This window comes from Mesitornis unicolor, unplaced genomic scaffold (genome assembly GCF_000695765.1).
Source record: "Mesitornis unicolor isolate BGI_N332 unplaced genomic scaffold, ASM69576v1 scaffold22321, whole genome shotgun sequence".
NCBI lineage: Eukaryota > Metazoa > Chordata > Aves > Mesitornithiformes > Mesitornithidae > Mesitornis > Mesitornis unicolor.
Window position 1 is genome coordinate 56,681 of NW_010166515.1, and position 14,813 is coordinate 71,493.

General features: G+C 37.8%; 1 protein-coding gene across 1 annotated transcript; it reads right to left on the bottom strand.

Annotated features, from left to right (window-relative positions):
- Positions 1-3,293: 3,293 nt before the first annotated feature.
- LOC104548855 (probable global transcription activator SNF2L1) lies at positions 3,294-12,920 on the bottom strand. The gene is made up of 6 exons (XM_010194984.1): positions 12,791-12,920; positions 11,053-11,185; positions 10,572-10,690; positions 10,138-10,350; positions 4,544-4,654; positions 3,294-3,854 (listed from the first exon to the last, which is right to left on the bottom strand). Exons 1-6 carry the CDS (start codon positions 12,839-12,841, stop codon positions 3,783-3,785), a joined length of 699 nt encoding a protein of 232 aa, XP_010193286.1. The 5' UTR covers positions 12,842-12,920; the 3' UTR covers positions 3,294-3,782.
- Positions 12,921-14,813: the final 1,893 nt, after the last annotated feature.

Here is a 14,813-nt window from a genome sequence, read left to right on the forward strand (position 1 = left end):
AAACATTGTAACTGTGACCCACCAAAGCATTTCATACATGCTTGAAGCTAAGTACACTGACTAGATAAACTTCAGTAAATGTAGTAACTGTCAAGCTATCAGAACCAGATCAGAACTGCAGTGATCAATCCCTTCCAACATGGCAAGTGGCAATGTCAGCGCCAACCATGTCATTTTACATTCACACCAACCGCTGCTGACTGCAAAATTCCATATGCTTTCTCGACCTGCAAGGCTCGCATTTTTTAGCTCTGGCATTAATTTGTGATCACTGAAAGTACTGAATCCCTCCACTGAACCTGGGGAAGAGGCATGCACAGAGCACGCCTGTTATCTTAGCAGTGAACAGCAGGAACTGCAGCCGCTGCAGGAGCTCCGTAACAGAGCTACTTCCACCAGGCATTTAGAAATTTATTTCTGTACACTGTAACCCTTGCTTGATCTCAAAGAGTGAAAGCTGAACGTTTTATAAGACCATAACCAGCATTAGCACTTAATGAAATCAGCAACGCTAATCCACATGAAAAAATCTGTACTTAATATTTTAGTATACAAAAGCTACTTGTGCAAACTGTATCTACAGATAGTCTAGTATTACCAGCAGGAAGAAAGCTTCATTCCTTCTCTGTCAGTATGATAAACTGAAATTAAATATCATTAAGGTGGTAGACTGTGCGACTTTTTTTACTGTCATCACTAACAGATCTCAAAAGCAACAAACACATGAAAAGATAAAGAACACGGCTGTTGTGAACTCTTCCAGGATGTCACGTGCACTGCCTGACGCACGAAAGGTGCTGGGTGACTTCTTTTTCTTTCTTCAAGCCTAATGCTGACACAATGAAATCTCAGTTCTCTCCAGAAGGAAACAACAAATTATTTTGAAAATTTTGTATAATGTAACTTTTTTGGGCATCTATCAAATTGCCTAAAGGCTCAGACTTTTCAGAAGCTCTGTATCACATTACATTTCATGCTTACAAACTTCTTATGAACAGTATTCCTCACCTAAGAAAACAGTAGTTAAAAGTAGAAAGATTCCTTTATTTCAGTCATCTAATTTTGAGTCACAGCAGCACATCTTTTAGATACTGAGAAGCACGTACTGCGTGTATACCTGCAACCAGAAGAACGAGAAAGGAAAAGATCCATTTTACTTTAATCCTGACCAGCAGCCGTTAGCAATTTTCTTTAGTTATCACTACTGGGACTTGATGGATGGAAAGACTCAATATGCTGAGGAACTAGAGTATAGTGTACAAGTGCTCTCAAGGACTGTTGTTCACCAGCACGTTCAGTTTAACTGCAGACTGGAAGAGATAACAGATAGTTCCTGGGAGCATCTATCATTCTTCAAAGAAGCTGTCTGATCAAGAGGATAATATCTGGAAAAACAATTGCATGATCTTTTGCTATACAGCTAGTATATCATGTCATTGCAGAAGAGTGAACATTAACTCATGTGGTAACTCAAACCAAGAAAACTGCGTAAAAGAACAAGTGGAGATATTACTATTTTAAGACTTTCCATACACTTTGCAACACAGAGAAACTGGATACACAAAAACATGCAAGTCAAAGCTAATCTACAATAAACAAAACCGTAACACACTTAGTTCAAGACTTAAAACATTAAAATATTCACCCCACACTAAATAGGAGCAATGGAATCAGGTCTCAACCCAGCCATGTAATTCAATAAAACTTCAATTGGCTCTTCCAGCCTTTATTTCCCTTCTTTTTATTTGTCTTTATAATTTCAGGCCATAAACTTACTGTGTGTCACAGGTGCCAAAAAGCAAATGTAAATAAGGCATCTTCCTCTCTCTACTAATAGCAGTGCTCCAGGGATTTGTGATGATAAGTTTATGTAGGTGCACAGCCTTTTTCCAACCCACAATTACACGGGATGTCCTTCTCCCAGTGATAAAGCAGGATGTCAACTACTCCAATACCAAAAATATTTGAGCAGACATCCTTCTTTTCTGAGCAGACCTGTCCCATCAGGGTTGCACACTCATTCAAAAGCACGCACCAACAACCATCACTAACCTTCCGTCTGAAAGTTGTGCCCCATCATTATCAGAGGTAGCTCTCATCAGATGAATCTCAATGGATCAATGCTCCTTTTTACACCACAAGTCTTACAAATAAAATCCCAATGGAATAATTAATAATGTGGTCCCCAAGCAAAAGCTTCAATCCAAAATATGAAATTAAATCATTACTCGTTCAAAATACTCGACCAAGTCCCATTCCCATTTTGCCCCAAACCGTAAACACAGACTATCAAGAGAAAGGCTGGAAATAACTCATCAAGCTTACAGATATTAATCCCAGAAAACTCCAAAGACATTGCAATATATTTTAAATGACGTAAAATATGGCCAGAACTTTGTCCTAAGACTCAAGAACTTTTTATAAAGTCCTGAGTTTTACAAATACAGAAGGTAGCCAATGCTATGCATGAAATACAAAGAGTTTAAAGAGTTGGGTGTCTTCATCTCAAAACACGTCAAAACACAGAAGGAAGCAAACTGCACCAGAAGAAATTTACAAGTAGTCTTCAAGGGGAAGCATCATGTGAAGCACACTGCATTCATCGAGGCTCGACATTACGAGGGCACGTCTCACTGTAGCGAAGTCCAGACCAACACCAGATTAGAGACAGCAGATTACAGTAAAAACAGCAGATGTCACAGTCACTGTTCGACCGATCCGGGAAAGGCAGAGACTCCAAGGTGAGCAGAAACCATGAAAGGCCATTCTTGCCAAGTCAAAAAAAATCATACATCCAACACTTCCATCCCTTCATTAAAGCAGAAATACTAAAAAGGAGCACTCCATCACATATCCCCATTGCTTCTGACTGACATGGTGAATCAAAGGTAAAAGCAGAAAGTTAGCAGAGATAATTAAAGCAACAAAGATCTTCTAGCACAAAACAGCGTAGCTGAGCAGCCTACCAACCAGATGATGAATGATTTTGTCTGTTACTTAAAGAAGCTGTGAGTTGACTCTTCAGTTTATTAGGCATAGAAAAGTTTTCATCTAGAGGTCATCTTGACAAACACCTCAGCCTATGTTTAAGCATGTATGAAACACAGCAGAAACCAGTGATAGAGAAGGAAAAAAAGAAGTGTAAGTACTTGCCAGCTTTCCTTCAGAACATTTCAGAGAAAAACCTCAATGTGATGATGACAGCAAACAAGGATGCCAGTCTAATTACCTTTTTTTGTTCTGTCATGCTCCTGATCCTATCTAAGTACTTCTCTGAAAAAAATCTGATCGGTGATGAAGGCACAATTATACAAACCCTAACATTCACTCTAAATGTAGCTATGCAAAAAAAGGAAGCGAGGGTAGGGAAAACAAAGGTGAAGTATATTTCTCTTCAAATAATTCAGTCAGTTTATTTTCCAACAGCCATATAAATTTAAAATATGAAACAACAACAATACAGCTATAGAATTTAGGTTTTCTTTCAAAGCAGCAGCATATAAAAGCTAAAACCTCAGCACAAGCTTCGAAGAAACAGGGACTGAGTGAATTTTGCCAGAGACATGAAACTCACAAAGTACAGTACACAAAGATACTGGAATGCGTAAGATATAAAGCTACACTTTTCAGGTAAAGAAAGACATTGTAAAGTATACAAAATTTGCAAAATTAAACTATGGGATTTGGGGTAGAGTACCATGAATACAAAAAAGTTGGCAATTAACACTTGAAGATGGAGAGAAGGAAGTGGCAGTTGTACATTTAGCATTCAGTTTTCCGGTTCATGACTTCACTTTCTTAGCATCTTTTTTTCCAGAGTTCTCAGTAGCCAAATCTGCTTTTCTCTTCTGTGACTAAAAAGAGGGAGGAAAAAAATCATTTAATAAATTCATTGAAATGGTATCTTTATATAAAAAAATAAACTGCTTAAGTACATGACTATTAAAAAAGCAGGTAAGCGACCCTAATGTATTACACATTTCCATTGTGCTTTGCAGGATGTAATGAAAGGGCAAACAAAAGTTGTGGATTTAGGCACTTAGTTCTGCTACCCTTTTTACCTTCTTGAAATCATTCCATGGTCTCAATGGTACCACACATACCATCAACTGGATGAAATGATCAGCACTGTGACTCGCACATAATTCTGCTCTAAAGATGACAACTCTTCAAAACAAAAGAAGCCCTTCTTATCATTTCTTCTTCCAGGAACTACTGTGTAGGGGAGGAATAACAATCTGAGACTAAATTAAAGCGACATATGATGTAAATAAGTAGGTACAAAGAGGGCAGTGCTACATTTTCCTAAAAAGAGTCTTCCTCTGCCACTTAAACAAAAGACTTCTCAAAAACTAAAAAAATGCCCCAAAATACTATGACTTGGCAATACCTATGTGAAATCTAGGAGAGCTGTGAATAGACAAGTACTTCAATTTAATCTCTCAACTAATGGCGCATACTGGCAATTATTTTTTTTCATTTTATAACAAAATATAATTGAATTCTGCCCCCCTAGAAGTAAAAAAAGTGCTGGTAAACATACTGCTGTAACTTTTGCTCCTCTTTTCTTCTTTTCAGCTCTTTCTTTTTCCTCAATTTCCATATTTTCTTTTTCTATTAATGATATGAGAGTATTGCAGCGTCTCTGGAACTCCTAAGGAAACAGAAAACATCAGATTCTCTAAATAAAATACATAAATTCTCTCGTTTACATAAGTATGTTCAAAATTCTTGAATTCCAAAATACTTACGTTTTCCACAAACGTTCAATATTTATGTACTGGTAAGACTGGTTTAGTTACTGTTCATCTGCCTCTACCTTAGTGTGACCTTCTTTATAGGCAGAGAGGAATATACTGAAATGTTCAGCTTCCCAACAAGGAGATTTCAGGATTGTCTATGCCTTCCAAACTGACACCCCAAAAGACTGATCTGATCTTTCACCTTGTTTAGATGAAGTAAACTTTACCCTGCCAGTGTACTACGCCAGATTTCAGAAAAAGAGGTCTTCAAGTACATCTTTAAAGCAGAGAAAAAAGGACTTAAAGCTATCTTAAGCAATATTTTTCTGAGGCACACAGACTATTTTCTTTTTAGTAAGACACTGCTGAACTGCAAACTGGGAAAAATCTATCCAGTCTTAAATCACAACCTCACTGTCGCGTTTTGAGTCAAGCAGCACCCAAAAGGTAGCAGGCCCTAAGTGCATTTAGCATTGAGACCTCCAAGCTATCTGAAAGTGATCAAGATTAAATGCCACAGGGTCATTCATACATTATTTCCAATACAACTCAAAGTATCTGCATGGCGGTTCATAACACTTGGCCTGGTTAACAGAACTCATTCAGTGTGTTCTATGCGCATTGAGAACAGGGATTCCACTGGATTCTTACCAACTCAAAGCAGGAAGTTTTCTTCTGAGGATAAAAAAAAGCTAGAAAAACAGGTCTTAACTCCATTAAGTTCAACGAAGCCATTTTTGAACCACAAGGTATCCTAGAATTACCTAGCAGCATAAATCCTAATCCACAACTGGTCTATTTGCAATGAAGCGAACAGGCGACCTTTTTGCCCAGGAATTACTCTCTATTTTCTCAGCATCTGTAACCTGTACATCACGTCTGCCATCATGTTGCATGATGGAAAATGATGCAGCCTGCACGCTTTCATGATCCTGCATTCTCAAAACAGACAAGCATGCAACTCGTCTTTGAGATGTTAACACCCCCAAGCTTAACCACATTCCTTAAGTTCGTAGAGGAATCTGTGGAAACTATGGAAGGGGGCTCCACGGCTTTGGGTGAAAGCTGTGCAATTCAGAATGGACACAGAGAATCTTGTCACAACATTATTTTTATTTTTTTCACCACAAAAAATAATTCTTTAGGTCATTTTTCTTTACACCTCCCTACTGGAAACATACCAGTCTCACACGTGTAATTCTGTGAACAGAGTATTATAATGAGTCATTTCTACTACATCCCCCAGTACAGTTCAACCATAAATTACGGCACAATGCTTGTTCCCTGAAATGTGAGAGTCTGGCAGGAGCTAAAATACTCTCACTTCAACTAATAAAAACCCTCAGATGCCACCCATACAACAGGTTTTAGATAAAAAGGCAATGAGTTTGAGAAAACTTGAGTGTAAGCCATCTCAATGTACCCTGCATCTCCAAACACAGAACGAAAGAGGGCCTCTGTCCCAAAATCCTACACTCTACAGATGAGTAGAGATGATAAAGAAAACAAAAGACAGAAGTAGAAAGAGGATTGTGAACATGCCGGGAGCATTTTACACCATTTAAATTTGTGTACCTCGCACTTCAGAGCTGCAGGTAAAGACTGGTGACGAGCTGCTCCATAGCAACCATCGCTAGATCTCTTCTACTGTATAAGAAACTGGTATGTGTTAAATTCAAGACAAGCAATCAATTAGAAAGGACTAAGAAATAACCTTGATCCATTTGCCTAAGGCACTAAGAAAAATCCTTCTCTTCCCTGGGGGAAAATACTTGCACAAACACATACATTTATTAAAATACACAGGTTCATGGTTAGACTTTCCAGAGGGACGACTCCAGAGCAATATGATGTGGACAGAGGACAGACTCAAAACCAATTTTGTCTGGAGAATCACAGAAGCAATTGTCAGCAAGATGTGACATGCACACAGGTTTCTTCTACACCCACCATCAGAAAGGATCTGCTTGATAAATCCTGCATTGGGCTACTGAAATTTCAATATAGACTGCTTCCTTCCATTTTATTACTACAAAAAACACATTTAGAGTTTAAAATGCCTTGCACCTTTAGAGATGAGATTTTACTCAGCGTGGCCGGATACTCTTTAGGATGGAAAGACGTAAGCTGTACTCTGCTCGCCCTGTCATAGCTATAAAGACTAGTATTGCAATAAATAAGATGGGAGCACTGAACCATCACCTTCTGCATGACTGAAGACAGAGATGCTGACTTGGGAGTGAAAGTAGTCCCGAGCGCTGTCCACAGGCCTGTATATTCCTGTATTTACAAGGGAGTCATCTGGCTCATACCAGGTAGGGTTTGCAGAAAGGTAAAGGAGAATATGCGTAATTTTTTACTTCAGAAAACATACGTGATTCACTACTGCCACAGTATTTCACATTCTTCCTGCATGGACAGGAATAAAAGAACAGTAACAACCGAACTCAAAAATGTAAACCTCTGTGCCCAGTTAAAAAAAAAAAATAATTAGGCACTCTCAATCTCTTTGAAAACTTAAATTTTGGGTAAACCATCTGGTTTGGGAATAAATAAGTGAAGCAGAATTTTTGTTTTAAAAAAGAGAAATCTTCAGAAGCAGAAGAAGCAGAAATAAGAAGATGGAAAATAAATTAGCTATTTATATGGAATTCAAGAGACATCTAGTGGCTGGTAGAAGACAAAGCTTTCTGTCTGTTAAGTCCTTTTCCGAATTACACTGTCCTTTGTCTTGTTTCCAATCAGTTTGAATGTCCCAAAGGGTAATTTTGAGCATACATGTGAATTTCAGAACTCTAAGAAGTTTTATCCGCTGCCACTGAAGTCACTATCTACCCGTTTTGTAAAGACCTGTATTTACACTGGGTTCATTACACTTGGTATCAAGTGACCTTCCGGCACATTTCTTCATAAAAATTACCAAACCACTGCAAAATGGACTCATAGAAATCACAGAATCGCTCGGTTGGAAAAGCCCTCCGAGATCATCACGTCCAACCGCTCCTGTCTACCCCCTAAACCATATCCCTAAGTACCTCATCTACCCGCTCTTTAAACACATCCAGGGATGGTGACTCCACCACCTCCCTGGGCAGCCTGTTCCAGCTTCTGACGACCCTCTCAGTAAAGAACTTCCTCCTTATCTCTAACCTGAACCTCCCTTGGCACAGCTTGGTGCTGTAAATACTTCCACAAATGCCAGGATATCTGAATACATAAAATACACCAGCAATTTGCAGTTATCAACTACTAAACCATACATATCATGACAACTTACAACAGTTAAGAAAATTAAATGTATTACTTTAGCTTTTTATTTTCATACTATTCCAACTGTGTAACAGCAGAAAAACTAACACAATTAATATTAATGAATATAATTTGAAGAGTTTTCAACTGTGTAACAGCAGAAAAACTAAAACAATTAATATTAATGAATATAATTTGAAGAGAAAACATAAGCCAGCAGATTCACTATGTTCCAAATGCCTTGATTTCAGCATTAGAAACCACAGAACATACTTCCACACTTTAGCAAGTGATTTTTGTCCCTTTTAAAAAGAAAATCATACTGAATATAAGGATCCACGAGAAGATTTAAACTGAGTCACAGATTCACTAGGTTCCAAATGCCTCGATTTCAGCATTAGAAACCACAGAACGTATTTCTACACTTTAGCAAGTGATTCCTGTCCCTTTTAAAAAGAAAATCATACTGAACATAAGGATCCACGAGAAGATTTAAACTGAGTCTTTAACTCTACCCCTGACTTAACCACACATCAACTAATATCAAACGTTGAGCCTCATTTTTAATTTCTAGTGCCCATTTCTATGATTTACTTAAAAGGATTCCTCCATAGGTGACTAAAAAGAGACTTCACAATTGACTAAATATTGGAGGTTTCTCTCTTTATGGACATAATTTTTACATCCAGTATTTCTTCAGAGAGACATTTTAGCAATTCAAGCTTGTAATTCTTTTTAATTAAGGGATAACTGCTGCACTACCCAGAAACACTTTAACTGCTGAAATATGAAGTAGAAATCGTATTGCATAACTAGAAGTAGCACTGGGAAAAGCAAATATTCCCACCTGCTCAAATACACATTTTAAATATTTTATATTTTATTTATTCTCAGCAGGGTACCCAGAACTCTGAAAGAACATTTCGTAAACAAATCCTGAGGCCAGGAAATGAAGACAGTTAACAATAATGCACAGTGGTTCTGCAACTGCTAGACTAAACTCCTAAGAAAATCCAGATTTGTGTATGAAATGACATTTAAGTCCCATGACTGCAGCACAGCATTTATTTAGAAATTTGCTTACAAGGCAATGGGGAGAATCCACGACAGCTGCATAAGGGACAGGGTGCTCCACTCTTCTCCATCAGCCATGGCCAATGCAGTTTTGTATTCAGACAGACAAAAGTATGTCCTAGCTCTCATCACAAGTAACATTAAGTTATCTGGAAGTATTTTTTTCCCCCATATATTAATGTTCACATGAAAATGCATGTGTGTGTTTCTCACATAAGGTGCACATACTTAAAAATCTTACTCTTAAGAAGAAGGAACTGAGTCAGGGGTGATGCGAGTGAAAACTCCAGGGCAAAGCTAACAGCTTTTTGTCATTAGGAGTCCCACATTCTGAGGTTGGTACTTACATAGCTTATTGCAACCACCAGAGCTTCTGTTAGTGTTGTCACTGACCACTTAGTGACTAAACGAAAAAGAGAATGGCTCTGCTCTTCAGACAGAGCAAAGGCAAATACAGCTAAAATTCAGAGTGCTAGTCTGCTTGCTATCAAACTTGTATTATGTTCTCCAACTATGAATGCAATCTTCAGAAAAGTGTAACTAAAAAAAAATGTAAGCACTTGCATGTGATAATCCTTATTCACAACTACAAAGTGCATTTTAAACCAAATGCTTCAATGATTAACTCTTACCTGAATCACTAATTTCTAAAAGCATGAGGAAATTTAAGTACCAATATAAGAAAAGCTGTTACTTCCTCCCAGTACATAATTCAGATGATTTTAGTTTTTAATACTGTCCAACAATTCTGAAAGGCAGTCATACTTTAAGATACATTGTTTGGTAGAACTGTTAGCTTGCAGTATTTGTAAGGGGAGTCTACCTACGCGTTAATTCCTCTGGGTAACTTAGGACTTTGCAAAGTCCTTTGTATCGTGCTGTTCACTTACTAAGGAGAAAAGGTTATTTTATTAAAAACTAGAAATGAAAATAAAAACCCAAGTTACTTTTTCAGCACTTGTTTCCTAGACTCCAATACTGTGGCACAAATCCAAATGTTATGTGACAGCGCTTAAAAAAGAAGGAACAAGACACTTCATGTGATGACTTAGTCCATGTAGCTGATACATACCATTGCAGTCCTAGATTTGATAAACCAGTCAAATCTGAACTGAGGCGCGTTGCGCACACACTGCCTTAGCTCCTCGTACACATTTTCTTTGTCGAAGCCCATCTTGTGTAACATGCATATCAAAAATCGGTCTTCCTCTTCTGTGTAATTTTTCCCTTTGTTTGTTCCATACTGAATACGCAACTGATGAAAAGGTGCTTTATACCTTGCAATCTGAATGCAAAACAAAAATAAGGACTGTTAAATATACACTGCAGCATCAAGGATTTACTACAGATTGTAGGTTATATGATACTGATTATACAGATTATCATACTGATACATGGAATACTATATGTTATTAAAAAAGACAAAACTCCCATCCCCAACTATTCTTTTTCTGAAAGAATCTGGAAGAAGTTAGCTGCAGAAAACAAGAAATCTGCAATGATTACCTTGGCGTCGAGGGCTTTCTTGATACTGATCCTCCGCTGAATTCTTGCCTCTCCTCGTTCAATCTGAGCCATAATCCTCTCAATGTCCTGCAGTTCATTACAACGTTCCCAGAAAACGGCTAAAAACACAAAACAATTTGTAAAATGAAATATTTTCCCCTACTCTTACTACTTTACCCAGTTGAGGCACTTCAGAAAATAATTTAAGAAAAAAACTGATTCAAGGAGACCACGTTGTCAAGGTAAATTAACTACGCCAAGTTCTAAATTTTGACTAAGCAGGACAAAGGCAGCTGAAGCCATCATTTATATGCTGCAAATTCAACCTTTTAAACAAAATTAAGTCTTCTGAAAAGAACTATCATGTACTTTTAAAAAAAGTACACGTGCAAATTACGTATCTTGTCATTTCACAAGAACAGGCAGCAAAAATGATGGTGATACCGCATGATTAAGAAACGTATTTCAAAATATCACAAACCTGAATACTCAATGACCTCCTCGGGTGACTTTCCCTCCACCTCACGGGCAATATTGTCTATATCGTCACGACCGTATTTCTCATTAGCTTTAATAAACTGGTTAAAGTCTCTTTTATTCCAGTTTGTAAAACCCTGTAAGCAGCAAGAGATCAAGAAGGCATTACTAAGTAGAAGGGAAGCAGTTTGCAAAATACTGTCTCAAGTACATATCATCTGCTCCAATTGGCAGTGTCTCTGCAATGTCACATAATTACAGGGTTTAATGATCTTTCAGGTTTTCCATAAACTTGTATTATCCAGGGCTTATTACTGAATCATTAAAGTCTAAAGAGCGCACGACTTTTTGCACATGATTCTATATGCATTAGTAAGTGCTTTCTACTGTTCTCTCTTTTTAAACTTTCTACATTGTATTTCTCCAATGAAACAAGCCCAATGACAGGTCACTGTCATTATTTAAGTCACCCCTCAGCAGATAGAAGCAACAAACATCTTAGGAATACAGAGTGCACCAATGCAAGTGTCATTACAAGTCTTTTGAGTAGCACAAGTACCTAAAGCAAGAGCTCCTACTGCGGGTGTTTACAAACCTTGAACCAGACAAACAGTTGGATGAAAGCATGAGAATGTCAAGAAAGCATGAGAAGTCCCAAAAGATGCAATCAAATGGAAACTCTACAGCACTGTTAAACAGAAAAATTACGATGTACCGAAGAAAGGAATTCAAAACTGAACAACAGTTAAGTGAGATGCAACGCACAAAAACATCACCCAAGAATGAGACATTACCATTTAAAGACAGGGAAAGGAGAAAACATCAAGGACAAACAAACAAGAAAATCACATGCCTGAACAGCAACTTTTAGCACTTTGAGTTTCTTTCATCAGAGAAATATATTTACAAGGAACTCTGTCAGTTCTCCAGCTAAACAAGCTCAGTCCACAATAAGACAGCATCTTTACAAGTCTAATACAAATATCTCTTTTTAATCACTAACAGCAGTAATGACATGCATATCAACACCAGCTGAAATATTTCCTCTGCTAAAAACAGGTCAAATTAACAGTCAGATTGTGGCCTTGCAAACCTCTTCTCAAGGTACGCTATGTTGTATTCTCTTCTTTTACAGACAATGTTGTGTATCAAAACATCCTGTTACTTTGAGACCCACCTTTCTCCTTAACAATTAGCTTTAATAAGCCTACTCATCAGGATAACAGTCCACGAAGTCAGGAAACCTAGCCAGCGACAGGAATGCAGTCCCAGTATAAAAGGAGCATGCCTAACAACCCAACTGGGGCAAAGCTAACGGATGTGACACGAGGTCTCAAACACCTGTGTAAATACTGTGTATGTTGACAGCGGCTTGTGTTCCCCGATTCAACCACTTTTTGATAAGAACACATGCAAGGTAGATGCACATACAAGAAACCTACTGCTCAGATTTCTGCATGGATTGCTGGGTAGTGCATCTACCATACAAGTGCTTGCCTCAGAAATGCTGCAGACATTGAAGAAAACAGTAGGTGACTCAGACAAACTTGTTCAAGGACAGGAAAGGTTTCCTCAAAGCAAAACGAAGCAAATCATTACATGTTGTGTGCTTTCTTCTTTATATAATACCAGTGTAGCTTTCCTGTGCATATTTGTCATTAATACTATTTATATTCCATACTAGTAAATAGTACATGATTAAACACAGTATATGATTAAACACTCATCTGTTTTTACTTTACCTGTGTTAGAAGCTTTTCTTTCTCTTCAGTTTCCTCAGTATTCAGAGGCATAGACTCATCTATCTTCTTTTGTTCTTCTTTTTGTACTTGAGCTGCATTTGGGAGGTCAGGATTCCTGGGGACCTAAAATTAGGGATATCAATAAGCAGTAGTGCAGTAATGTTAATGAAGAGACTGTACACTTAACCTTTGTTTACAACTTCTAAGCACGTTGGATTTCACAGGACTGACATAGTCCACATCCACTAAGCATTTGTTGTCACAGAACAAAACAACAAATCCAAACAACGAGAAAAACCCCAGCATCCCACACCTTGGCTACCCTGAAAAAACCAAAGAACAATAAAAACACTTTTTAAAATAACTACCAGAATATTTTCATCAGTTATCTACAAAACTGTTGCAAAACTGAAAGCATTATCCTCCAAGACAAGGTGATGTAGCAAGTACTGCCATTTATCTACACTTGTTCCTTCCAGCATCACAAGCTCTTAATGTAAAGTTTATCTTCACCTCTATGTAACAAAAAAGTGTCCTATTCACTTTTTCTTTAAGAAACTTTAGTGATAAAAACTGTAGGATACATGAAATAGTAAAAAACACTTTTCCAACTATTAGAGCACTGATCTTTACAACAGTTACCAAACGCGTTCTGCCTAAACACAAATCTTATTGCTTAAACCCTCCCTCCCAGAAGTAGGATTAGATGTTGTCAAATGTGTAATTTTGTTATGCCCTGCACACAATGACTTGGGGACATCGTGAGAGGCAGAGCCTCCCCTAGCACAACCTCTCACAGCTCACTGGTTTCAGTGGTGCTTTTTATTAGCTAAGGATCTGCTCTCTTACATCCAACAGTTCATCTTGTTTTGTAACTACAGTGAAACACTAAATTCTGCCTGGTTTACTATGAAGCTGTTCACACTGCCAAAGGAAAGACCAGACACACGTTATATACAAGGCCTAGCAATGTTTTATCTGTCCCAATACCTATTTGATACCTTCTGATACTGTTTATGAGAGTCTTCACTTTTAATAATAAGATCTCTTCAGATGAAAAGTTCTCGTTCCATTTCAAAGCAGAACAAAATCATCTGTATCACTTTCACCACCAGTAAACAGCCATGCTAAGTTTTCCCAGTAACAAGTACTCATGTTTGACCTATCCAATCTGACAGATTTCGCTAAGAGGACTGCAACACCTCTCTTTTTACATGCCTATTATCAACTTCAGCAATTCTCTCATCCTTATTTGCTGGAGTATCAATTGAACAATTGCATTCCCTAAGCTAATTATACTTCCTCTAAGTATAAGGAAGCATACTTTATTCTACCCTGCCATCTGCATCAAATTCTTCTTGCTTCAAACTAGATTCTAAGATACGTTCTGCTTTTTCTTAAAAATACATCTTGCTAGTAGTCATTCTACTCCTGTACACCACCAGTTTCCCATCCACTGCTTTGTATGACAAGTTTATGTTCTCCGATACATTTTATACGTCGCTTCTCCTTGCTGCAAACATGAAACATGGGGCTTTTTAAAGTAAGTTACATGTCTGGAAGTAGGGGATGCATTTGATTTACTCAGCCAATACTGGCACAAGTATGAAAATCAGTTTCAAAACAGCATCAGTGTCCGCTGCTTCTCCAGCAATGTAAGCAGGAAGAGGGAGAAATTCAGCTAAGGCATAGCAGGACACAAGCAAACAAACGACTATGTCTGTTGCCTGGTTTTCTTTTTGTAGTAGTAATACAATCAGACTCCTCTACACCTTTAAACATTTTATATCCCAGCAAAATGCAAGGAAAATTGATGGCACTTTGCTTACCTGTCAACACAAACTCGACTTCAGTATTACATTAAGTTAGCTTCTGCACAAGAAACACGAAAGCTATAACCAAAAAACAAAATCCAAGCATAACCTGGAAGGTGATCGTGCATTAGCCAAAAATTGTTGTCTCACCTTATACCACATATCACATTCCCGTTCTTGAGAATCACAGAATCGCTCGGTTGGAAAAG

What these genes read in the sequence shown, in the direction of transcription:
- LOC104548855 (XM_010194984.1), bottom strand. Translation starts at nt 12,841, where the DNA reads ATGCCTCTGAATACTGAGGAAACTGAAGAGAAAGAAAAGCTTCTAACA. An exon ending in AAGAAAAGCTTCTAACACAG is followed by an intron (nt 11,186 to 12,790) that starts GTAAAGTAAAAA and finishes TGCTGCTTACAG; the next exon opens with GGTTTTACAAACTGGAATAA. An exon ending in TCAAATCTAGGACTGCAATG is followed by an intron (nt 4,655 to 10,137) that starts GTATGTATCAGC and finishes CTGTTTCCTTAG; the next exon opens with GAGTTCCAGAGACGCTGCAA.